This window comes from Sabethes cyaneus, chromosome 3 (assembly GCF_943734655.1).
Source record: "Sabethes cyaneus chromosome 3, idSabCyanKW18_F2, whole genome shotgun sequence".
Classification (NCBI taxonomy): domain Eukaryota; kingdom Metazoa; phylum Arthropoda; class Insecta; order Diptera; family Culicidae; genus Sabethes; species Sabethes cyaneus.
This window is the reverse complement of record NC_071355.1, coordinates 47,080,283-47,105,457: the sequence shown is the minus strand read 5'-3', so window position 1 is coordinate 47,105,457 and position 25,175 is coordinate 47,080,283. Positions and strand designations below refer to the sequence as shown.

Sequence of the window (25,175 nt, the reverse complement as noted above, 5' to 3'; positions counted from 1 at the left end):
GATGGTTAGCCTTTACGAAGAATAAATATTTTTAGCAGGTCGTACAATTCGGAAAGTTTCGTAGTCAAAAATAACGTTGTTGGTTTCGTATTATAGGTCTAACAAGTGCCGGGCAGAGTGGTAGAGTGCCATTCGAGAAGCGGAGGTATTCGTCTTGGCAGATTTTTCTGTTGATAGCCTTAGCTTGCGATGAAGTCGTTTCAAATCTGCCGATTGAGACATTATAGTTTAAGTTACCTGCAATCAAAATTTTAGCTAATCAAATTCTAAAGTGTAACCTCTAATTTATTGCATACTGTTTAACAAATATTCGTCGCATAATTTTAAAAGTCGGCAAAAAAGAAACTTAATTTCTATCATCCTTGCTAATGAACAATTTATCAACCCCAACTAACAACCAGTTTAAAATCTTACAACCCTCGGTTGGAGCATCTCCTTAATGGTTAATAACTTGAATTGTATCGCTTATCAACTATTTCAACATGCTTACAATTTGAGCAAAAAGCATTACCAAGATATAAAAAAAACTGGTTCACAAAGGCACTATCTCTTCACGTTAACGTCCGTTGCTTGCTGTCGTTAGGATTTGCTCTGCTGCTGCTATCCGCGATCAGTCTAACGTTAGGAACGGCTAGTTCTCCACCGGACGATGAACTCATGTGAACGGAGGAAATTCGAGATTCACCGGAAAATAGACCGCCAGCAACGTTCAGGCTCGGTTCTCTAGTAGTACGATCCGGTTCGGCGTGACCTGTCGTATTGGAGGATGATTTAGACGGCACCGGAGTGGAAGTACGCTGAACATTTTTATCCGTCGGTGGTGTTAGCAGTTCCGATGTTGAGCAGTTGATATTACTTATGTCGAGGAGGGATTTTAACAGTATGCTACATGGACTCGATGAGCTAGACAGGGCGTTTAGATTCGAATTGGAACGTATCATGAGCTCACGAGCTATGAACTCTTTCAGGTTCAGCGGTTTACCGGATGCCCCGGGTCCGGGTTCGTGCGGATCTTGACAGTCAGCTGGCTTGTGCAGAACATTTCCACGGCGAATTTCTTCGCCAATGGCTAAGGATAACGATGAGCTACTGGAGTGATCCTGTTGCTGTCGTTCTTGATTCTTTTTCAACATTGTAGTTGCCCAACTCAGTCCCAGTTGGTTCAAATCACGCTCCAGCGATCCTGTTGTTTCTGATACGGATTGACCGTGCTGTTTCGGGTGAATATCGATTGGGTTTTTCAAATGTTTTCTCTTCGAAGGTGATTGTTTTGCGAACGGAATGAGCTGCTCAATTTCTATGGACTCTGAATTGGGTGTAGAACGGTTGGAATCATCCAAAGAATTGTTGAACGATTTGTCGATTATGTTTCGAAGCTTCAATTCGGCCACTACATCCGGCAACGAAGTACTGGAGCTGGAGTTACTTTCCAGTTCGGGTTGCTTCAACCCTGATCCCTCGCCAGCATCTTTTAGCGTATCTTCAGTTACGTTTATGTCCGGAGCTGGAACCGGGTACTGGTGGTATCGCAGGAGATCACTTTTGTCGGTTACCTCTAGCAAAAGATTATTCGAGCGTGCTCCATTGGTTTTCTCCGGATCATATCGTGTAGCTTCTAGATTTTTTTGTCGCACATACTCTTCATAGTTGGGAAAACCTTCGTAACCCAAAGCCCGCGCATATTCCAGCAGTTTACTTCGATCGTCCAAAAGTTCCAACTTTTCACTGGTAGAAGGAATAGAAATGTTTACCTTCGACGCCATGGGCGTTTCCACTTCAAGAATTGTTGACAGTTCGTGAGCATTGGTTGCTTCATCCAGCTGCGGACTAAAGCGGCTGATGGCAACCGGTGGCTTGGTACGCTTACCAGCAACATTGTCCTTCGCTTCGAACTGTTGACTACCATTTTCGATCGATAGAACACGGGCTGTAACCTGAAAAATTAGAATATTTACAACTATAATCCCGTCCATGTGTTGAAGAACTCCGCTTACCTTGGGAATATCCTTCAGCAAGGGCTCGAAACTAGCAACCGGCGGTTCCGTCGGTCGTACAGCATCCTTCGAACTGACATCCTCAGACGATTCGAATTGTGGCGCTCCAGCATTTGCAGGTCTCACATCGGGACTGTCACGTATGTCGGACGATGTTACCGGTCGCGACATGGCAATTCCACTGTCCTTACTGACCCCGATGTGTCGTGAAGCGGTGAAAATGTGATTGATTTCCTCACTGACCGGATCATCTTTCGCCGACTGAGGGCTGCGCTGCTCTACAGGGTCGCCCGCAGGCCTCACCTGCGGAGATCCAACAACATGCAACGATTTGGGCAAATCCAAGTATTTGGTTGATTCCTGCTGCTCACTGGAGGATAGACTGTGTTCGATCAACTTTCGCTTCTCTTCTCGCACCTTTTGGATCATTTCCGAGAGCTCGTTAATCCTTTTGCTGCAGTTTTCCGTTAGCTGTGAATATTTTTCTAGTATTTCCTGCTCGTCGTGGTCGTTCAGATTGATTATTTCCACATGACCTTGAGGAGTGATTATTTTTGCAACATTTGAAGGAGCTTTTTTAGGTGATTTGAGGATCGACTTCAGAGAACTTTCCCTGACTGGAGGAGACTGCTGAATTGCCATTGGTTTTTTCGACTTTTCAGTTACCTTTTCACGGTCGAGATTCATCTGCTGCTGCTGTTGTTGCTGAGACTCGCGTTCCTTTCTAGTTAGTGTTCTCATCCAGATATCACCAACCCTACTAATGTTCTCATCCAGAGTACCGTTCAGTGTTTGCTCTTTAAGCGTTTCATCGATTTCATGCAGAAAGTTATAATTTTCATCGATGAACCGACGCAATTTGTCAAGCCGAGAGTGGTCCACTTCCTCGGCACTGCTAGCCGACGACCGATTCGCGCTGACATCGACGACCGAATCGCGTGGAGTGGAAACCGTGGTGGATGAGCTAACGCCCAACTGCTCAATCGAGTGTCGAGACATTCCGAGTAAACGAATGATGTACTGCATCAGTGTTGGATTTAGCCCTTTCTTGCTACTGCTTCCTGCAGGAATCGTTGGCGGAGGCAACGCTTCCTTTCGGAGCTGGTGTTTCGGAACAGATTTTACTGCCGAGTCGCCCCTGCGAGCCTGATTGATTTGTCTCAAAAGCTGACTCATGCGATTGTCAATTTTCTCCGGTGGCTGACGATAAACGGTTGAGGTGGTTGAACTGATGGGAGACTGCTCCGTCTCCTTGGGTGGATTGGGTACCATCGCAGCAGAAGGAACACTAACGGGCTTTGATATTATCGGCATCTGAGGGGAAGAACCATCAGGCCTATCAACGTTCACAACATCTCTAACCTTCTTTCGTTTTCTAGCTTCGGGTGCAGACTTTTTCGGTGTTTTCCTTATCTTTTTCTGAGACTTATCATTTAGCGTAATAATAATTTTAACAGGTATTTCAGAGCCGGATTGAATGCTAGCATTTGAATCGTTAGATGAAACATCCACGCCTGTTTGTACTTCGGCTTTTCCAGCACCTCTGGTTTCCACAACGATGGGAACCTTCCTCTTCTTATCTTGTTCTTTCGCTAACTGATCCAGCTTATCCTTCAGTTGCTTTTCAAGTTCCTGAATTTCACGCTCCTTTTTACGTAGCTCTTCCTGTTGCTGTTCCAATCGAATTTGCCGTTGTTGTAATTTGTGTATTCCATTATCAGTTTGACTGTGGGTCGACTTCCGTGCTATCTCAATGGGGGCCGTCAGCTCACGTTCGGCCTCTTGCTCTCGCTTCAGTTCATAACAAAGCAATTTCTTCTGTTCGTTTAGTTGTTCCAGTAAATCTTTCAACTTTGCGACTCTATCTTGTTCCTTCGCAGCTCCCGTTGGCAGCGGGATTCCCGCTCTTACGGCATTCGGATCATAACCAATCAGTATTGTGCTGCAGCTATCGGAGTTACTGGCATCTCGTGCAGCAACGGAATCGTCTCCTGAAACCGGAGCAGCTGCTACGTTAATTTGTGCTGGCCTGCCCGATGGGATTGGCGGAGCATTTCTTGGTAGATCGCGCACCTGTGGACATGTGATCAGCACTCTCTGTTTAATCAGATCTTCCACTGCTTCGTTAGCTCGTTTTTGACGTAGTTCTTGTTGCTTGCGTTGTTGCGCTTGCGTCGGCTGCGGTCTTTTAGTCTAATCAAAGAAACCATTCTCAATTACATTAAAAATAGGTTAAAAATTCACAAAACAATTACCATATCCAGCACTTTCGCTTGCTTCTCAACTCGAACCAGTTTATCCAACTCGGCTTTCAAGTTTTCATAATCCTTTCTTGATTGTAGCTTCTCAAGCGCCACTTTAGAACGATCCGTTGCGGTTGACGAAGTTTGCCTAAAATAATTCATACAAATATAGATCTAAAAAAAATTATAATGGTGCTATTTTCACCTCCGTGCGTTCAGCATATCCTGCTGGAGTCGCTCGTATCGGACGGCTTCCTGCATGGCATTCAATGTGCCGTCGACCTTTTCGTTCCGTTGCACCAGCGACGTCGGCTGATCGTACTCTTTCCTGTACTTGGTATTGTAGTCATAGTACTGCACTTTGGAACCGTCGCCTGGGCTGGCCTGTGCCCTGTGTGTAGACTGTTTTGATGGGCTGGTAGTTGTCAAACTTTTCATTTTAGAAGAAACCACCACGGGCGGGACTTTCGGCTGCTCGACCGACTTACGAACTGGCTTTCTGGGGGACTCCAGTATCGATCGGTCCAGTGCTGCGCTCGTTGGAAAAGAAAGAGTGTTCTCACTGAAATCATCAAACTGTACATTTTTCTGAGAGGAGTAACTGCCTTGCGGTTGTGAATATTTTTGCGACGACGTATGCTCTCTTCGTCGCCTGACCAAATCGGACACTTGTGTGAAAGGTTTTAAAGTAGTAGATTTGTTAAGTTGTGTCGTTTGATGAGAGCCAGGTGCTAAGCTGTGTAATGTTTCCGGTGAAGTGAACGATGTAGCGTTGTAATAAAGGGTGTCTATCCGCTTGGAAGGAACATTCTGAGATGGAATATTTTCCTTATTTTTACCTGCACCTGCCAAATGCTCATCTTCATCCGATGAAATAAATTCCGGCGAAAGCAGATGTGATTGTTGTACGGGTAAATTTTCAGCGCTTCTTGCTTTAGAACCTTTCTTGTACTGTTCAAATGCACTAAGAGTATTTGCGGAGGAAACGCTTTCATCCGTTTGATTTTCTTTTACCGGAACAGAAACTTGAATCCCTACCGATTTGGATGGTTTGTAATCCTTTTTAGTTTTCGTTTGTCTACTTTTTCTCTCTCGCTGTTGCTCGGCAAGCTTCGCTTCCGCTTGCTTGCCCCTTGAAAGGGCAGCGGCTTGTTGGGTTGCCTTTCGTTCTTGGAACCAGACTTCGCACTGCTCTGCAGCTTCCGCTGCCTTATGAGCTTCACCTACTTCGTCAAGGCATTGCTTATATTCAGCTTGTAGCTTTGCAATATTTTGTTGTTTCCAGCGTTTCAATTCGTCCTGTTTGACCTTCTGCACGCATGCCAGTTGTTGTTGTTTAGCGGTTTGGTAGTTTTTTCGCACCTTGGCAGCGAGTTCCTTGGATTGCTGGCGAACCTATGCACAAGAGGTTTCAGTCTATAAACACTTTACCGTTTAAAATTAACATCTACACTTACCTGTTCCAGCCGAGCCTTGCGCCGCCTTTCATTTTCCGCTTTGCGAACAGTTTCCAAGCTTGCGAAAGGATTACTGCTAGCTTCCTTAAGAGTCGACGGCGTCGGTTGATCTTTTGCGTGTACCGTTATGTTAATGGACATTCTTTTCTTGGTCGTGACTTTTCACATCATTGCAGCTCACAAAGAAAAGTAACGTAGCAAAATATATCAACTAACAAGTAAAAACTAGTGATTTTCACCTCTGAAAATGTAAACTAAATATAACATCACAACCGAGATGACAGTTTCGTAATTTTTATAGCATTTTTTAAATTCATTTTCAAACCAGTTTATCGCCTGTTTCTTTTTGGTCAGCATTGAAGGGATGCCAAATATTTCAAAAAAATGTATCATCTGCTCGAAAATCGATCTGAGTTGCTCGAAAACCGAAATAAGGAAACCTTGACTATCATGTACAAAGGGACTAAGTGGCGAAATGGTGCAAACAAAGAGAGCACAGACTAACAGACGTCGTCAATAAAAATTATCATTTCATATTTTCGTTTAAACCAAGACTCAAACAACTCAAACTCAAACAACAGTCACTGCGCGAGAACGCCGCTGATCTGCGCTGGCGCTGATGTCTGATATTATACAAGTAAATTTATAGCATTGCTTAATTTATAGCAACCTACTCTGCGTAACGCGAAGACTGCACCAGGTGATGCTACTGTGTTACCTGACTCACTGCGCATAGCGTTGTATTCGCGGGATCGTGTTGGTTCGAAAGGTTTCGAAAAATATCGCCCTTGTATCGAAAATATCGTTGATTTTGATCACTAAAAATAACGTACTTAAACATTATATTGCAAGTGCTAGTAGTACGCAATAATTGTATTGTGAAACTGAATTGTTATTTATGCAACTTTTTACAAGTTAAATGCAATAACAAAAGCACAACTTATAAAAAATCGGTTGTTATCGATATTAGCTGCATATGCGTTATAAACGAATAAAACGCATGGTGACGTTTTATTTCAATAACACGCATATTCGCAGTGAGTCAGGTAAAACAGTAGTGTTTTTTCCAAGTTTTAGGGGTGTTAATGAAACGATGTTCTGATAGAAAATTTGTTCGAAGTGTTACGTCTGTTAGTCTGTGGGGAGAGTTTATTTTGCATTTTGATAGTCCTGCATAATATAACTTTTATTCTGTTTGTAGTTTGAATTATTCGCGTTGACGGCAGTAAAAGGGATTTTGTAGGCTGTTCGCACTTACAGGAAATCTCGTTCCGATCTGTTACCGTGAGCGTGATGGCAAAAGCAAAAATACTTGCTTCTCTTTTTTCTCACACAAAACCCTGAGCAACATCAGCAACGCCCACGGGGAGAATCACTTCAAATTTATCTATACCTATAAAGAAGGATTTCTGTCTGTCTGTCCTGTGTTCCTTATAGAATCAAAAACTACTGAACCAATCGGCGTGAAAATTTGCATGTAGAGGTTTTTGGGGCCAGGAAAGGTTTTAGTGATGGTTAGAGACCCCTCCCCCCACTAAGAGGGGGGGCTCCCATACAAATGAAACACAAATTTCTGCATAACTCGAGAACTAATCAAGCAAATAGAACCAAATTTGGCATGTGGGTGTTTTCGGTGACAAGAATTTATTCTAGGGTAATTTGAGACCCCTCCCCTCTTTATTAGGGGAATTATAACTCCTCTCCCCTTTAAGAGGGGGGGTTTCCAAACAAATTTCTCATAACTCGAGAACTAATCAAGCAAATGGAACCAAATTTGGCATGTGAAGGTTTTCGAGGACAAGAAAATTTTCTATGTTGAATTAGGACCCCTCCTCACTTTAAGAGGGGGGGCTCCCGTACAAATGAAATACCAATTTCCTCATAACTCGAGAACTAATCAAGCAAATAGAACCAAATTGGGCATGTAGGTGTTTTTGGAGGCAAGAATGTTTTCTATGATGAATAAGAACCTCTCCCCACTTTAGGAGGGGGGGCTCCTATACAAATGAAATACAAATTTCCTCATAACTCGAGAACTAATCAAGCAAATAGAACCAAATTTGGCATGTGGGTGTTTTCGGTGACAAGAATTTATTCTATGGTAAATTGAGACCCCTCCCTCTTTATAAGGGGAATTGTAACTCCTCTCCCCTTTAAGAGGGAGGGCTTCCATACAAATTTCCTCATAACTCGAGAACTAATCAAGCAAATGGAACCAACTTTGGCATGTGAAGGTTTTCGAGGGCAAGAAAATTTTCTACGGTGAATTAGGACCCCTCCCCACTCTAAGAGGGGGGGCTCCTGTACAAATGAAATACAAATTTCCTCATAACTCGAGAACTAATCAAGCAAATAGAACAACATTTGGCATGTGGGTGTTTTTTTTGGTGACAAGAATTTATTCTATGATGAATTGAGACCCCTCCCTCTTTATAAGGGGAATTGTAACTCCTCTCCCCTTTAAGAGGGGGGGCTTCCATACAAATTTCCTCATAACTCGAGAACTAATCAAGCAAATGGAACCAACTTTGGCATGTGAAGGTTTTCGAGGGCAAGAAAATTTTCTACGGTGAATTAGGACCCCTCCCCACTCTAAGAGGGGGGGCTCCTGTACAAATGAAATACAAATTTCCTCATAACTCGAGAACTAATCAAGCGAATTGAACCAAATTTGGCATGTGTGTGTTTTTGGAGACAATTTTTTTTTCAATGATGAATTGGGACCCCTCCCCACTTTAAGAGGGGGGGTTCTATACAAACGAAATACAAATTTCCTCATAACTCGAGAACTAATCCAGCAAATGGAACCAAATTTGGCGTGTAGGTGTTTTTGGAGGAAAGAATTTTTTCTGTGATGAATTAGGACCTCTTCTCACATTAGGAGAGGGGGCTCCAATACAAATGAAATACAAATTTCCCCATAACTCGAGAACTAATCAAGCAAATAGAACCAAATTCGGCATGTGGAGGTTTTTGGAGGCAAAAATATTTTCTACGGTGAATTAGGATCCTTCCACACTTCAAGAGGGGGGGCTTCTACACAAATGAAATACAAATTTTCTCATAATTCGAGAACTAATCCAGCAAATGGAACCATATTTGGCATGTGGGTGTTTTTGGAGGCAACCATTTTTCCCATGATGAATTAGGACTTCTTACCTTTTTAGGAGGGGGGGGGCTCCCATTCAAACGAAATACAAATTTGCTCATAACTTTAGAACTAATCAAGCAAATGGAACCAAATTTGGCATGTGAGAGTTTTAGATGGCAGAATTTTTTTTCTGTGGTGTATTACGACCCCTTTCCCTTTTAAGAGGGTGGGCTCCCATACAAATGAAATACAAATTTCCTTATAATTTGAGTACTAATCAAGCAAATGGAACCAAATTTAGCATGTAGGAAATTTTGGAGTCTTGAATTCATTTTACGATAGTTAGAGACCTCTCACTCCTGTGGTAGGGGGATATGGACTCTCATACAAATAAAACAGAAATTTTTGCGAAACTCAAAAACTAATCCAACTCGAGAAATTCGAGACTCTTCCATAAAACATTAATCAATAACAAGACCACAAAAACTATCTATAGTAACACTAGATCATTCAGGACGAGCCGGTCGCGAGTGTTGCCGGTGACCCGCCGTCGGAAGCGCCGCCCACTGGGGGGCTTGCAAAACTCGAGAAGTGACAAAGATCATCCGAGATTCATGATTTATGTACAACACAGGTTAATTTGTGGCAATACGAAGTTTGTCGGGTCAGCTAGTCTTATATATAAAAATGGATTTCTGTCTGTCTGTCTGTCGGGATGTTCCTCATAGAATCTAAAACTACTGAACCAATCGGCGTGAAAATTTGCATGTTGAGGTTTTGGGGGACAGGGAAGGTTCTCATGATGGTTAGAGACCCCTCCCCCCACTAAAAGGGGGGGTCCCATACAAATGAAACACAAATTTCTGCATAATTCGAGAACTAATCAAGCAAATGGAACAAAATTTGGCATGTGGGTGTTTTTGGTGACAAGAATTTTTTCTATGATAAATTGAGACCCCTCCCCTCTTAAGAAGGGGAATTATGACTCCTTTCCCCTTTAAGAGGGGGGGGGGGGCTCCATACAAATGATTTACACTTTTTTTCATAACTCAAGAACTAATCAAGCAAATGGAACCAAATTTGGCATGTGAAAGTTTTGGAAGGCAAGAATTTTTTCTATGGTGAATTAGGACTCCTTCCCACTTTAGGAGCGGGGGCTCCTATACACATGAAAAACAAATTTCCTCATAACTCGCGAACTAATCAATCAAATGAAACCAAATTTGGCATGTGAAGGTTTTTGGAGGCAAGATTTCTATGAGGAATTAGGACCCCTCCATTTTCTAGGAGGGGGGGGGCTCATATACAAATGAAATACAAATTTCCTCATAACTTTAGAACTAATCAAGCAAATGAAACTAAACTTGGCATGTGGGTGTTTTGGGAGGAAATTTTTTTTTTTTGCATGGTGCATTGAGACCTCTCTCCTCTTCAGGAGGTAAATTATGACCCCTTCCCCCTATAAAAGGGGACGCTCCCATACAAATGAAATATGTACAAATTTCCTCATAATCATAGAACTAATCAACCAAATGGAACCAAATTTGGCATGTGGGGGGTTTTAGACCCAGGAATTTTTTTTATGATGATTTTAGTCGCCTCATCCCTGTGGTAGGGGAAGTCCTTATCCCCATAAAACTCCTCATACAAATAAAACAGAAATTTTTGCGTAACTTAAAAACTAATCGAACTCGAGAAATTTTAGACTCTTCCATAAAACATTTGTCAAAAACAAGATCACCAAAAACTATTAATTAGGTTTATTTATTTTCCAAGGTCTACTGACCTCTATTACTTTCTTTCAGTTGGGTCCACCCCATCGACATCTCTATATCGAACTGCAGTAAACGTCAACGACAGCATGTCCGGGGCTCAAAATTTGACAGCGGGCCCAAATCAAACTGCTGGCAGTTGAGTGAAACGCAGTGCTGACATGCTATCTCATTTTCGCACACACGAGATGTTGGCGGCGAAAACATGGTTGTCTGCCGATGGGGTGGTTGGGTCCAAACGAGCGACAGTGAGTAAGGAGAGAATAACCCCTCATTGTTGCTTTTGATATTTTAATTATATCTGTATATGTGGCACCAAGTATTTCTATCTCAGACTTTTCAGACGGCTTAAAATTTATTGTACTAGCAACGTCCAGCTACAAGAAAACGCTAATCGGAGGAGATTTCAATACACATCCTACAGCGTGGGATCCGTTGCACAATGATAATAAAGGAACTGCACTTTTTAATTTGATAAACAACAAGAACCTTATTCTACTAAACAACATTGAACCGACGTTCATTAATGAATAGCATTCGGTGCTGAATAAGCGAATTTACTGAATTGTCTGTTGTTTAAACGTCATAACCTATATTTTTTCTAGCTTCTAATCAACATCTATACGTTGTTATATAAATGCAGAATAAGAGTCGAATAAACGTTATGCAAACGTATCGGCAGTACGGCTAAGAGCAGATGTGGAATAATGGTCGCTTAAAAGCTACCATGAAAATGCATGTCGAACAGACGTTGTGCAAACGTGTCAGTCAAGGGCAATTGTGGAGTAAAAGTGGAATAAGAGTGGAATGAGCATTGCGCAAACGTAACAGCAGCATTACGAAGATCAAATGTGGAATAAGTGTGGAATGAGCGTTGCGCAAATGTATCAGCAGCATTGCTGAGAGCAAGTGCAGAATAAAAGTGGAATAACAGTGGAATAAATGTTGTACAAACGAATTTGCAGCATTGCTGAAAGCAAGTGTGGAATAACAGTGGAATAAATGTTGCGCAGCATTACTGCGAGAAGGTGTGGAATAAAAGTGGAATAAGTGTGGAATGAGCGTTGCGCAAACTTATCAGCAGCATTGCTGAGAGCGAGTGTGAAATAAGAGTGGAATGATAGTTGCCCAAATGCATCAGCTGCATTGCTAAGAGGAATTGTGGAATATGTGTCGATTAATCGTCGTACAAACGTATCAGTAGCACCACCAAGAGCAGGTGTGGAATAAAAGGTGCTTGATGGCAGCCAATAACACCAATAACTTGAATTACACTTTATACTTTACACTTTATAATTTATGCTTTAAATTTATGTTAGGTACACTTTATTTTTATTTATTTTTTTGGTACATTAAGAATAGAAAACATTTGCATAACCACTTTTAGCCGCCGCAAATCTTTGCTGGTCGTGGAAATCCTTTTAAGTGTTGCCTGTACGGTGTATATCTTTTCCCTCGGTGTGTTGTTGTCCCTCGTCGTACCGAAATTTAACTTTAGCAAACTTATATCCAAAAGCAGCCGGCTGCTTGACGCTTTGCGAGTTACTCACAATGGATTTACTCAGCGAGATGAATTCCGTCGGGCTAAAGCCGCCAGAATTGTTATGATCGGGTGGCATAGTGGCGATACCACCACTGCTCCCGCTGCCGGTGCGCGAAAACACCACTGCTTCTCGTGCCATCCGCTGCTCTTTTTTGTTTTCTGGAAGCTCAGGACTATCTGCGTAAACTAATGACGGGGTGACAAAAGTACTCCTCCTCTGCGGTACTAACACGAATCACTCCTGCTGCTAACTAATCACTGCTGCTGCTAGTTGTAGGGATCGAGCGGGGTGAACAGAGAAAAATATTATGTATTGTGAAAAATTACAAGCAGCAGCGATAGGGTCGTATATCCTCCGCACCGAGAGAGCGGAGTCGTTACAGAAATGGAAAGAAGAAAGGGAGAAATAAACCAACTCAGTCTTGTGATTGATTGTGCCGCGTAAAGACGTGTTTTATTAAAGCAAAGTTCGCAGTTGAGAAAATGTCCGTTTATTCGCAAAATCACCACAATGGCACAGTCGGTAGAAATCGTTTAGTGAATTGTGTTCAATAATCCCTGTGAATAAAATGTTCTACTAGACGCTGAAACATTGCCTCATGCGTGGATGGAATTTTCATCAATGTGTGCATGATAATGACAGTGAAAAACCAGACGGATAAGATTTTTTTTTTTGAATGAAACGAAATTATAGGATAATGAAATATGTACCAAGGCGTTCCTTATAAACATGTACGGGTTGTGTTATTGCCTCATGTGTTAATTTAGAGTATTCAACTATGTGTGCAGGATGATGATAGTGAAGCCCTTGGAAGATTAGTTTTAAAAAAAAACGGAGTTGCATAGAAATGAAAAGTTTGCATGGTGTCCATTTTGAATATGTACCTATTCAGATGAATAGTGGCGAGGAATGAGTTTGCGGAAGCGATGTGTGAGTGTGTTGATAGTATGGCTGAGTGCGGGGACAAATGAGTATTAACAAGTAAGTGGAAAGTTTTTACCGTTGCCCCTAGCCACTTTTTGCAGCGCGACGGATGAAAGCTTGAGGGAGCAATGTGACATACGTAAACGAAAAAGCAGTGTAAAAAAAAGCTTAAAGGTGTGTGTGTGCGTGGGAAGTATGGTATCGGGCGGCAGCCAGTGAGTGGACGGTTTTCATACGGTGGCGCTCTAGCCGTTGTTTGCGGTGCGAAGAATTTTGGAAGCAGGCGCTAACCACATCTACGCAGTTACACACACAATCGAAACAGCAGGGGAGAAAGCTTGGGATAACGATGTGTATGTGTGAGAAGTATGACATCGCACAACAGCAGGTGAGTGGAAGGTTTTTATTTGATTGCTTTCTAGCCGCTGTTTGCAGCGCTATGAATTATGGAAGTTTGCGGTAACAACAGGTACGCACTTACACGAAATAGTGAGTGCTTGGCGTAATGCTGTATGTGTAGGAAACATGACATCGCGATTAAAGTTTCAATTCGGTTGCCATCAAGCCGCTGTTTGCAGAGCGATGAATAACGAGAGCTTGCGGAAGCAATGTACACACACTCATAATCGGGTCAGCAGTTGGAAAGATACAATATCGCACGGCAACAAGAAAGTGGAAATTTTTTAATCCGTTGTCTTATAGCCACTATTTGTGGAACGCTAAGTTATGAAATGGAGGGCTGGTATATTTGTCTAAATATAAAATGCCTGGATCTCTCAAAAATAATAGTTTTCAATTCTCATACACGATTGATTTATGGTTTTAACTATATTGAGATGGCAAAATCATATGAACATTATATCTTTATGCAGGTCCATATTTTTAGCAAAACGCTTTGGTTATTTTAGAAACATTTGTTTGTTAAGCTATTTATAGAGAAAAATTTATATTTTGCATCTTAAGTTTTGCTTTTTAAAGAAGTATTTGGAATTCGCAGTTATGAAGATTTTAATGTTGAGATGATGACAGATGATTTTATAGATAAAATGCAATTTTTAATTCATTGCTGTTAGTTATGGCAGCTATGATGTAATAATGCATTTTGTTTCCTGGAAAGATAATTAATCAATACATATCTCAAATAGTGGGTATTCAAATAAATACATTTCCCGGTGAGGAAAATAAGAGGTATTATTCCCCTGAGAGGGTCATATAAGAATACATTTCCCCGAGAGGAAAGTAAGAGTATTATTCCCCTGAGAGGGTCATGCAAGAATACATTTCCCCGAGAGGAAAATAAAAGGTATTATTCCCCTGAGAGGGTCATACAAGAATACATTTCCCCGAGAGGAAAGTAAGAGGTATTATTCCCCTGAGAGGGTCATATAAGAATACATTTCCCCGAGAGGAAAGTAAGAGTATTATTCCCCTGAGAGGGTCATGCAAGAATACATTTCCCCGAGAGGAAAATAAAAGGTATTATTCCCCTGAGAGGGTCATACAAGAATACATTTCCCCGAGAGGAAAGTAAGAGGTATTATTCCCCTGAGAGGGTCAACCAAGAATACATTTCCCCGATAGGAAAGTAAGAGTATTATTCCCCTGAGAGGGTCATATAAGAATACATTTCCCCGAGAGGAAAGTAAGAGTATTATTCCCCGGAGAGGGTCATACAAGAATACATTTCCCCGAGAGGAAAATAAGAGGTATTATTCCCCTGAGAGGGTCATATAAGAATACATTTCCCCGAGAGGAAAGTAAGAGTATTATTCCCCTGAGAGGGTCATATAAGAATACATTTCCCCGAGAGGAAAGTAAGAGGTATTATTCCCCTGAGAGGGTCAACCAAGAATACATTTCCCCGAGAGGAAAGTAAGAGTATTATTCCCCTGAGAGGGTCATATAAGAATACATTTCCCCGAGAGGAAAGTAAGAGTATTATTCCCCGGAGAGGGTCATACAAGAATACATTTCCCCGAGAGGAAAGTAAGAGTATTATTCCCCTGAGAGGGTCATGCAAGAATACATTTCCCCGAGAGGAAAATAAAAGGTATTATTCCCCTGAGAGGGTCATACAAGAATACATTTCCCCGAGAGGAAAGTAAGAGGTATTATTCCCCTGAGAGGGTCAACCAAGAATACATTTCCCCGAGAGGAAAGTAAGAGTATTATTCCCCTGAGAGGGTCATATAAGAATACATTTCCCCGAGAGGAAAGTAAGAGTATTATTCCCCGGAGAGGGTCATACAAGAATACATTTCCCCGAGAGGAAAATAAGAGGTATTATTCCCCTGAGAGGGTCATACAAGAATATATTTCCCCGAGAGGAAAGTAAGAGGTATTATTCCCCTGAGAGGGTCATACAAGAATACATTTCCCCGAGAGGAAAGTAAGAGTGTTATTCCCCTGAGAGGGACATGCAAGAATACATTTCCCCGAGAGGAAAATAAAAGGTATTATTCCCCTGAGAGGGTCATACAAGAATACATTTCCCCGAGAGGAAAGTAAGAGGTATTATTCCCCTGAGAGGGTCATACAAGAATACATTTCCCCGAGAGGAAAGTAAGAGTATTATTCCCCTGAGAGGGTCATACAAGAATACATTTCCCCGAGAGGAAAGTAAGAGTATTATTCCCCGGAGAGGGTCATACAAGAATACATTTCCCCGAGAGGAAAATAAGAGGTATTATTCCCCTGAGAGGGTCAACCAAGAATACATTTCCCCGAGAGGAAAGTAAGAGTATTATTCCCCTGAGAGGGTCATATAAGAATACATTTCCCCGAGAGGAAAGTAAGAGTATTATTCCCCGGAGAGGGTCATACAAGAATACATTTCCCCGAGAGGAAAATAAGAGGTATTATTCCCCTGAGAGGGTCATACAAGAATACATTTCCCCGAGAGGAAAGTAAGAGTATTATTCCCCTGAGAGAGTCATACAAGAATACATTTCCCCGAGAGGAAAATAAAAGGTATTATTCCCCTGAGAGGGTCATACAAGAATACATTTCCCCGAGAGGAAAGTAAGAGGTATTATTCCCCTGAGAGGGTCATACAAGAATACATTTCCCCGAGAGGAAAGTAAGAGTATTATTCCCCTGAGAGGGTCATACAAGAATACATTTCCCCGAGAGGAAAGTAAGAGTATTATTCCCCGGAGAGGGTCATACAAGAATACATTTCCCCGAGAGGAAAATAAGAGGTATTATTCCCCTGAGAGGGTCAACCAAGAATACATTTCCCCGATAGGAAAGTAAGAGTATTATTCCCCTGAGAGGGTCATATAAGAATACATTTCCCCGAGAGGAAAGTAAGAGTATTATTCCCCGGAGAGGGTCATACAAGAATACATTTCCCCGAGAGGAAAATAAGAGGTATTATTCCCCTGAGAGGGTCATACAAGAATATATTTCCCCGAGAGGAAAGTAAGAGGTATTATTCCCCTGAGAGGGTCATACAAGAATACATTTCCCCGAGAGGAAAGTAAGAGTGTTATTCCCCTGAGAGGGACATGCAAGAATACATTTCCCCGAGAGGAAAATAAAAGGTATTATTCCCCTGAGAGGGTCATACAAGAATACATTTCCCCGAGAGGAAAGTAAGAGTATTATTCCCCTGAGAGGGTCATATAAGAATACATTTCCCCGAGAGGAAAGTAAGAGTATTATTCCCCGGAGAGGGTCATACAAGAATACATTTCCCCGAGAGGAAAATAAGAGGTATTATTCCCCTGAGAGGGTCATACAAGAATACATTTCCCCGAGAGGAAAGTAAGAGTATTATTCCCCTGAGAGAGTCATACAAGAATACATTTCCCCGAGAGGAAAATAAAAGGTATTATTCCCCTGAGAGGGTCATACAAGAATACATTTCCCCGAGAGGAAAGTAAGAGGTATTATTCCCCTGAGAGGGTCATACAAGAATACATTTCCCCGAGAGGAAAGTAAGAGTATTATTCCCCTGAGAGGGTCATACAAGAATACATTTCCCCGAGAGGAAAGTAAGAGTATTATTCCCCGGAGAGGGTCATACAAGAATACATTTCCCCGAGAGGAAAATAAGAGGTATTATTCCCCTGAGAGGGTCATACAAGAATACATTTCCCCGAGAGGAAAGTAAGAGTATTATTCCCCTGAGAGGGTCATATAAGAATACATTTCCCCGAGAGGAAAGTAAGAGTATTATTCCCCGGAGAGGGTCATACAAGAATACATTTCCCCGAGAGGAAAATAAGAGGTATTATTCCCCTGAGAGGGTCATACAAGAATATATTTCCCCGAGAGGAAAGTAAGAGGTATTATTCCCCTGAGAGGGTCATACAAGAATACATTTCCCCGAGAGGAAAGTAAGAGTGTTATTCCCCTGAGAGGGACATGCAAGAATACATTTCCCCGAGAGGAAAATAAAAGGTATTATTCCCCTGAGAGGGTCATACAAGAATACATTTCCCCGAGAGGAAAGTAAGAGGTATTATTCCCCTGAGAGGGTCATACAAGAATACATTTCCCCGAGAGGAAAGTAAGAGTATTATTCCCCTGAGAGGGTCATACAAGAATACATTTCCCCGAGAGGAAAGTAAGAGTATTATTCCCCGGAGAGGGTCATACAAGAATACATTTCCCCGAGAGGAAAATAAGAGGTATTATTCCCCTGAGAGGGTCAACCAAGAATACATTTCCCCGATAGGAAAGTAAGAGTATTATTCCCCTGAGAGGGTCATATAAGAATACATTTCCCCGAGAGGAAAGTAAGAGTATTATTCCCCGGAGAGGGTCATACAAGAATACATTTCCCCGAGAGGAAAATAAGAGGTATTATTCCCCTGAGAGGGTCATATAAGAATACATTTCCCCGAGAGGAAAGTAAGAGTATTATTCCCCTGAGAGGGTCATATAAGAATACATTTCCCCGAGAGGAAAGTAAGAGGTATTATTCCCCTGAGAGGGTCAACCAAGAATACATTTCCCCGAGAGGAAAGTAAGAGTATTATTCCCCTGAGAGGGTCATATAAGAATACATTTCCCCGAGAGGAAAGTAAGAGTATTATTCCCCGGAGAGGGTCATACAAGAATACATTTCCCCGAGAGGAAAGTAAGAGTATTATTCCCCTGAGAGGGTCATGCAAGAATACATTTCCCCGAGAGGAAAATAAAAGGTATTATTCCCCTGAGAGGGTCATACAAGAATACATTTCCCCGAGAGGAAAGTAAGAGGTATTATTCCCCTGAGAGGGTCAACCAAGAATACATTTCCCCGAGAGGAAAGTAAGAGTATTATTCCCCGGAGAGGGTCATACAAGAATACATTTCCCCGAGAGGAAAGTAAGAGTATTATTCCCCTGAGAGGGTCATGCAAGAATACATTTCCCCGAGAGGAAAATAAAAGGTATTATTCCCCTGAGAGGGTCATACAAGAATACATTTCCCCGAGAGGAAAGTAAGAGGTATTATTCCCCTGAGAGGGTCAACCAAGAATACATTTCCCCGAGAGGAAAGTAAGAGTATTATTCCCCTGAGAGGGTCATATAAGAATACATTTCCCCGAGAGGAAAGTAAGAGTATTATTCCCCGGAGAGGGTCATACAAGAATACATTTCCCCGAGAGGAAAATAAGAGGTATTATTCCCCTGAGAGGGTCATACAAGAATATATTTCCCCGAGAGGAAAGTAAGAGGTATTATTCCCCTGAGAGGGTCATACAAGAATACATTTCCCCGAGAGGAAAGTAAGAGTGTTATTCCCCTGAGAGGGACATGCAAGAATACATTTCCCCGAGAGGAAAATAAAAGGTATTATTCCCCTGAGAGGGTCATACAAGAATACATTTCCCCGAGAGGAAAGTAAGAGGTATTATTCCCCTGAGAGGGTCATACAAGAATACATTTCCCCGAGAGGAAAGTAAGAGTATTATTCCCCTGAGAGGGTCATACAAGAATACATTTCCCCGAGAGGAAAGTAAGAGTATTATTCCCCGGAGAGGGTCATACAAGAATACATTTCCCCGAGAGGAAAATAAGAGGTATTATTCCCCTGAGAGGGTCAACCAAGAATACATTTCCCCGAGAGGAAAGTAAGAGTATTATTCCCCTGAGAGGGTCATATAAGAATACATTTCCCCGAGAGGAAAGTAAGAGTATTATTCCCCGGAGAGGGTCATACAAGAATACATTTCCCCGAGAGGAAAATAAGAGGTATTATTCCCCTGAGAGGGTCATACAAGAATACATTTCCCCGAGAGGAAAGTAAGAGTATTATTCCCCTGAGAGAGTCATACAAGAATACATTTCCCCGAGAGGAAAATAAAAGGTATTATTCCCCTGAGAGGGTCATACAAGAATACATTTCCCCGAGAGGAAAGTAAGAGGTATTATTCCCCTGAGAGGGTCATACAAGAATACATTTCCCCGAGAGGAAAGTAAGAGGTATTATTCCCCTGAGAGGGTCATACAAGAATACATTTCCTCGAGAGGAAAGTAAGAGTATTATTCCCCTGAGAGGGTCATACAAGAATACATTTCCCCGAGAGGAAAGTAAGAGGTATTATTCCCCTGAGAGGGTCATACAAGAATACATTTCCCCGAGAGGAAAATAAGAGGTATTATTCCCCTGAGAGGATCATTCAAGAATACATTTCCCCGAGAGGAAAGTAAGAGCATTATTCGCCGGAGAGGGTCATATAAGAATACATTTCCCCGAGAGGAAAATAAAAGGTATTCCCCTGAGAGGGTCATACAAGAATACATTTCCCCGAGAGGAAAGTAAGAGGTATTATTCCCCTGAGAGGGTCATACAAGATTACATTTCCCCGAGAGGAAATAAAAGGGTATTATTCCCCTGAGAGGATCATACAACAATACATTTCCAAGAGAGGAAAGTAAGAATATTATTCCCTGAGAGGGTCAACCAAGAATACATTTTTCCAAGCGGAAAATGAGAGGTATTATTCCCCTGAGAGAGTCATACGAGTATATATTTCCCTAAGAGGAAAATAAAAAGTATTATTCCCCTGAGAGGGTCGTAAATAAATGCATTTTCGCGAGAGGAAAATAAAAGGCACTACATGTCCCTGAGAGGGTCATACCATGTATTTATTTCCTTGAAAGAAAAAATATAATATATATTTCTTAGTGTGTTGAATTAAACACGTCTACTATATTTTCTTGACAGCTATTGAATGCTGCTATTGGTAGTTTTTAAAAGTTTGAGATACTATAATTTCGATCTAATTTTTGTAAACAGGTAATACTTATAGTCAAAATGAATGAAAATTTGTAGTGTGTTGATTTTTATATGCATTTTTTAAGTAATTTTCCTTTAGCAAATTTTTTTTTAGTCCAGCACGCGACTACTAGCTAAGACTCTTGAGTCAGAATACTTGAATCAGAACTAAACTTATAATGCCCTAAAAGTTAAACGGCCATGCAACGAACCCATGGCTGGTTGAGAAACCAACCGAATATGCAGAAGAGAATTTTGAATTGATGCTTCGTAACTCTGCGATGTCCTAAATTTCGCGATCAGTTGATGATTCTTCATTTTTAGTTCGCTTGCTTGCTAATTACAAAATGCAATTTACCGGTTTATCCGATGAAAAATGAAAATGAGCGCTTTTCGCCGCCGGAAGCAAGCTAATCAATGTGTAGAAAAGTACGCCATGTACCAGTACTTTATGCAATTTCATCCATTCCCAAGAGTTATGCTGCGATCCGAAATTTTCCGATGTATAACAGAAAATTTCGAGGAAAACGTTTTGTTTGAATGCGGGAAACTATTGAACCAGAGAAATTAAACCAGTATGAATCTTCGTTCGACCTCATTTGAGAAATGATTGATCAAATTAAATTTGCTGGAGATTATGTGTTCGTAGATCTGGGCTCAGATGTTGGTCAGCTGGTACTTCAAATAGCAGCATCGACTCCTGTTAAAATTGGCTGTCTTAGAAAAAGTTGATTTAGCTTCACGGTACGCTGAAGGAATGACCGCTAATTTCAAATTGTGGATGCGTTGGCTCGGAAAGTATGGTCTCATATTCACCAAGAGTTTTTCTAGCTGACGAGCATCAAGAAAATTACCTCCGTGATTATTGTTTACGTGAACAACTTTGCATTCGGGCAAAAGTCGATCATCAACTAAAAGAAAGCGATATTGGCATAATAATGCATGTTAGCGCAATGTCGCCTCTCAGAGGATCAGTTTCATGGACAGGACAACCAGTTACTTACTACTAATAGACTGCATTAAACATGCAATATATTTTCAAAGACTAAGAAAAATAACGTTAATAATGAGGAACAAGCCAGTGGAAGTTTTAATACCGTGCTTCCAAGTCAAACAGAGACGCGAATCAGGAGTCATCGATTGGAAATTATGAAAGTAGTCGGATAGTGATGGTGATACCACCGGACAAACAACGAGAAAAATTTGGTGTAGTGATAATGTAAAAAAAGTAGTCACTCGAAAGAGAAGAATAATAATTCACTAGTTTTTCGAAATGGACGCACACCCGCGACGACGTTGAAACGTAGAAGGATCACACGTACTAAAAGATCTAAGCGTACTAACGTATTTACGTCCAGCACTGCTGGCAGTGCAGCAGGCAGCAAAAGAAACCAAGACGGCGAAAACAAAGAAACGTAGAAAAGTTAAAAAACGTAAACAGAGAAGAGTACTCAAAATCAGTCGACTTGATCTTTTCATAGTGAAACTTTGCTGAGCACATCGGGGCAAGCTATGATGGGTAAACGGCTTCCTCCAGCACCAGAATGCGTCGATCAGCTGCTTACTTTGCTGACGATATTCTCCATAACGATTTAGACATGATGCACCTTCTGCAACACTGTATGCATTACAAATATTATTAGACTTGTATAAGGCTCGGTTCATGAAAACAATTGAAGCAATGCGGAAACCGTTATTCAAAGACAAGATATTTAATATACTTTCATGCCGTTTTGGAATTTTTCATTTTGGATAAGCCAATCCATGGTACCGCATGTACCATTCATGTTTTTTTCGAATGATCATGTTCAAGGAGCCATAGGAAAGGAAGGAGAAGGTTCCCACATGTAAACAAAATTGTAAATGTTAGTATAAAATGCAATGTTTAGCAAGCAAAAAACCCGAATCGATTCGCCTTTCGCGTTATCGAAAAATATTTCAAATAAGGTAAAAATATGGTGAAAAAGTACTATGCCTCCTTAACTTCAAAATCCAGGAGAGAATGATTCAAAATAAGGTAAAAGGGTCGTAGCTTAGCAGTGGCCAAACTTTGTAATTATAACAAAGTTGTTGGAAATGATTGCATGATGGCTCTTGAACGTCGTTTTTGATAGAAATAGAGACTACTCCAATTTCTAAGAAGAGGCAGATTGCAGCGATTTTAACTACAAAAAATTCAAAGGAAAACGGTTTGTTTGAGTGCGAAAAACCAGCAAGTAGCTATGAATCATCCGAAAACACGTTGGGAATATCGTTTTTAATTTCTTAAACTCATATGTATTTTTATTTAAAGTTGTTTTTTTAATCTGTTATCTCTATAATAATAATCAGCCAACAAATAATTTATGTGCAATACGAACATAATTACATGAACATTGTGTTACTTCATTTTTCATATTTGAAAAGTTTATTATTTTAACCAGGAAAGGGGCTACAGTAGTCATCATCGGGAAACTGGTAACAGGTTGGTTCGGAACTTATAGGATGTCAAGCGCTATTCAGGTGAACCACATTTAGTTAGTGGTACAGGGTCATCGTAACAAAAATCGTAACAAACGAACCTTAAGTATGGTGCTATTTATTTTTTTTGCAGTGTTTTTTTTTTTTAAATATAGATATGTATTTGATTAATAGTTAATTTTTTATTTCAGATATGATACTGACAGTTAGCATTGGCAAACGTGATACTACTAGTTCCACTACGACCCCTGTACTCCTAGGTAGTAACGGAAACCTCATTTTTAGGAGACCATAGAGGGAAGTTCGGAAACTTGTAAAATACTAGTATAAGATCCTCTATCAAGTTTACAGTTAAGAGTAGAGTTAGGGGAAGATGTAGGGATCGAGCGGGGTGAACAGAGAAAAATATTATGTATTGTGAAAAATTACAAGCAGCAGCGATAGGGTCGTATATCCTCCGCACCGAGAGAGCGGAGTCGTTACAGAAATGGAAAGAAGAAAGGGAGAAATAAACCAACTCAGTCTTGTGATTGATTGTGCCGCGTAAAGACGTGTTTTATTAAAGCAAAGTTCGCAGTTGAGAAAATGTCCGTTTATTCGCAAAATCACCACACTAGTCACATCACTACTAACTAAATGAACAATCGCTAACCGAACATTCTGGATTTCTGGTTTCCAGTTAATTTTATTCAGTAGCACCGCTCACCGTCGTCAATATTCAAAAGAAAAAAGTCCTCTGCGTTGCGACTGTGTTATGTTGCTGCTGGTACAAGCGAAATACTTTATGTTAGTACAAATAGTTTATTAAATGTGCGGAATAAATACTTCTAAAGTAATCTTGTACAGCAGATGCCAAACATGATTTAAGAAACTACTCTTCAGCGCTTAAATGTATTTTAGCCAATTTTTGTTCCACACTTGACAAACTTAAGCTGGTAAATCTACATCGGCTGAAAACTCGGCGCCTGTCATATGTCAGATTATCTCAGATGTGTTCGTTGACGGCTTCCAACCGATAGGATGTAAGTTCGAACCCGGGTGAATAAAAAAAGTATATGGCAGGCTTGATCAATTTAGAGTCAACCAATGATTTTCTACTAAAGTCTCTTATTAAATTATAATATATGCATACAAAAATGGCCATGAAAATAGCGAAACCCACAAAATAAAAAAAAATACTTCCTGCATATTTTTTTCTTTTTGCTTGTCTAAAAGTTGAACTGCTGTGGAATAAACGTAGCTTCAGTGTCATCAGCAGAAGTTTAATAAACATATCTATACGTACTGAATAAACATTTTACTATACGTTGCTTAACAGTCATACAAACGCATCTTCCACGCCCATATTCAGCACTGTGCTGCTTAAATTCTCCAAAACCAACTGTATAAGCATTGAACAGAGGTGTTTAGACATACTTGAAAAGCAGCTATACAGCATGTGCTGAATAAAAGCTGTCGGTTAAACGTTTAATAAGCAAAAATTGTTCCTTGGGTTCCTGCGGAGCTAAACAAAAAACCTTCGACGATTGATTTAGTATTGGTAACACCTCTCCTTGTCTGCTAGGAAAGCCCTTAAAATTTTATACAAATAATGTACAGGTGTCTCGACACATCGATAAAATGGATTGCAACATCAGAGGTGGGCACCGCTAACCTTTTAGCCAGCGAGTAGTGCGTTCGCCAGGTTTTAAATATGTTAGCGCTTTCATAAGCTTCCGATAAGTTAAAGTGCCAGTAAATAAACTGCTAGCCGCTAATTTTTGAAAATAATAACAAAAATAAGTGTGCGCTTTCTTGCAAATTGATAAAATTGGTCGCTGCTGTCTGCGACGCGAGTAAATATAGTACATTTATGGCTAATTGTACTATTTCCAAATATTATTTCCAAAAATTAGTGGCTGGTAGTTTATTTAGTAGTACTTATATTTATTGGAAGCTAATAGAAGCACTAGCACATTTAAAACATAGCGAACGCGCTACTCGCCAGCTAAAATGTTAGCGGTTAGCTGATTAGCGGTGCCCACCTCTGCAACATAGTAAACACAGTAACACAGTGCAGAAAGAAATGAACACAATACTGAAAAGTGCTAGACGAAGGGACAATCATACTCCTAAATTCTGGTGGTCCAAAGAGGTGGAAAAAGCCTGGTTAGATAAAAAAAGCAGCTAGAATACGTTTTAATAAATCGGGTAATATGCAGGATCTTATCCTGTTCAAAAGAGCAGACAGTTTTCAATAAGAAAAAGAAATTATCAGCGCAGGAAAAGTACTAGATCACCTATTTTAACTTACCTTGATTCAGCATAGACTGATTATCGAAAGAAAACAGCAAGAAGATTCGAAGACCATCCATACATTAGAATGGTACCGAAAGGATTGACATGAGGGAATCAAAACGAGAATTGACGGGTGATATATCACTAATAACGGCACAACAGTAAAACAAATTGATACTTAATTGCATAATTGTCACT

The 25,175-nt window shown here is 40.7% G+C and overlaps 1 protein-coding gene across 1 annotated transcript; it reads right to left on the bottom strand.

Annotated features, from left to right (window-relative positions):
- Nucleotides 1-301: 301 nt before the first annotated feature.
- On the bottom strand, nt 302-5,934 carry LOC128741204 (uncharacterized). The gene is made up of 5 exons (XM_053836837.1): nt 5,695-5,934; nt 4,443-5,632; nt 4,250-4,385; nt 1,995-4,187; nt 302-1,934 (listed from the first exon to the last, which is right to left on the bottom strand). The coding sequence occupies exons 1-5, from the start codon at nt 5,833-5,835 to the stop codon at nt 552-554; spliced, it is 5,043 nt and encodes a 1,680-aa protein (XP_053692812.1). The 5' UTR covers nt 5,836-5,934; the 3' UTR covers nt 302-551.
- Between the last annotated feature and the right edge of the window lie 19,241 nt (nt 5,935-25,175).

What these genes read in the sequence shown, in the direction of transcription:
- LOC128741204 (XM_053836837.1), bottom strand. Translation starts at nt 5,835, where the DNA reads ATGTCCATTAACATAACGGTACACGCAAAAGATCAACCGACGCCGTCG. An exon ending in AAGCGAAAGTGCTGGATATG is followed by an intron (nt 4,188 to 4,249) that starts GTAATTGTTTTG and finishes TTCTTTGATTAG; the next exon opens with ACTAAAAGACCGCAGCCGAC. An exon ending in TGCTGAAGGATATTCCCAAG is followed by an intron (nt 1,935 to 1,994) that starts GTAAGCGGAGTT and finishes CTAATTTTTCAG; the next exon opens with GTTACAGCCCGTGTTCTATC.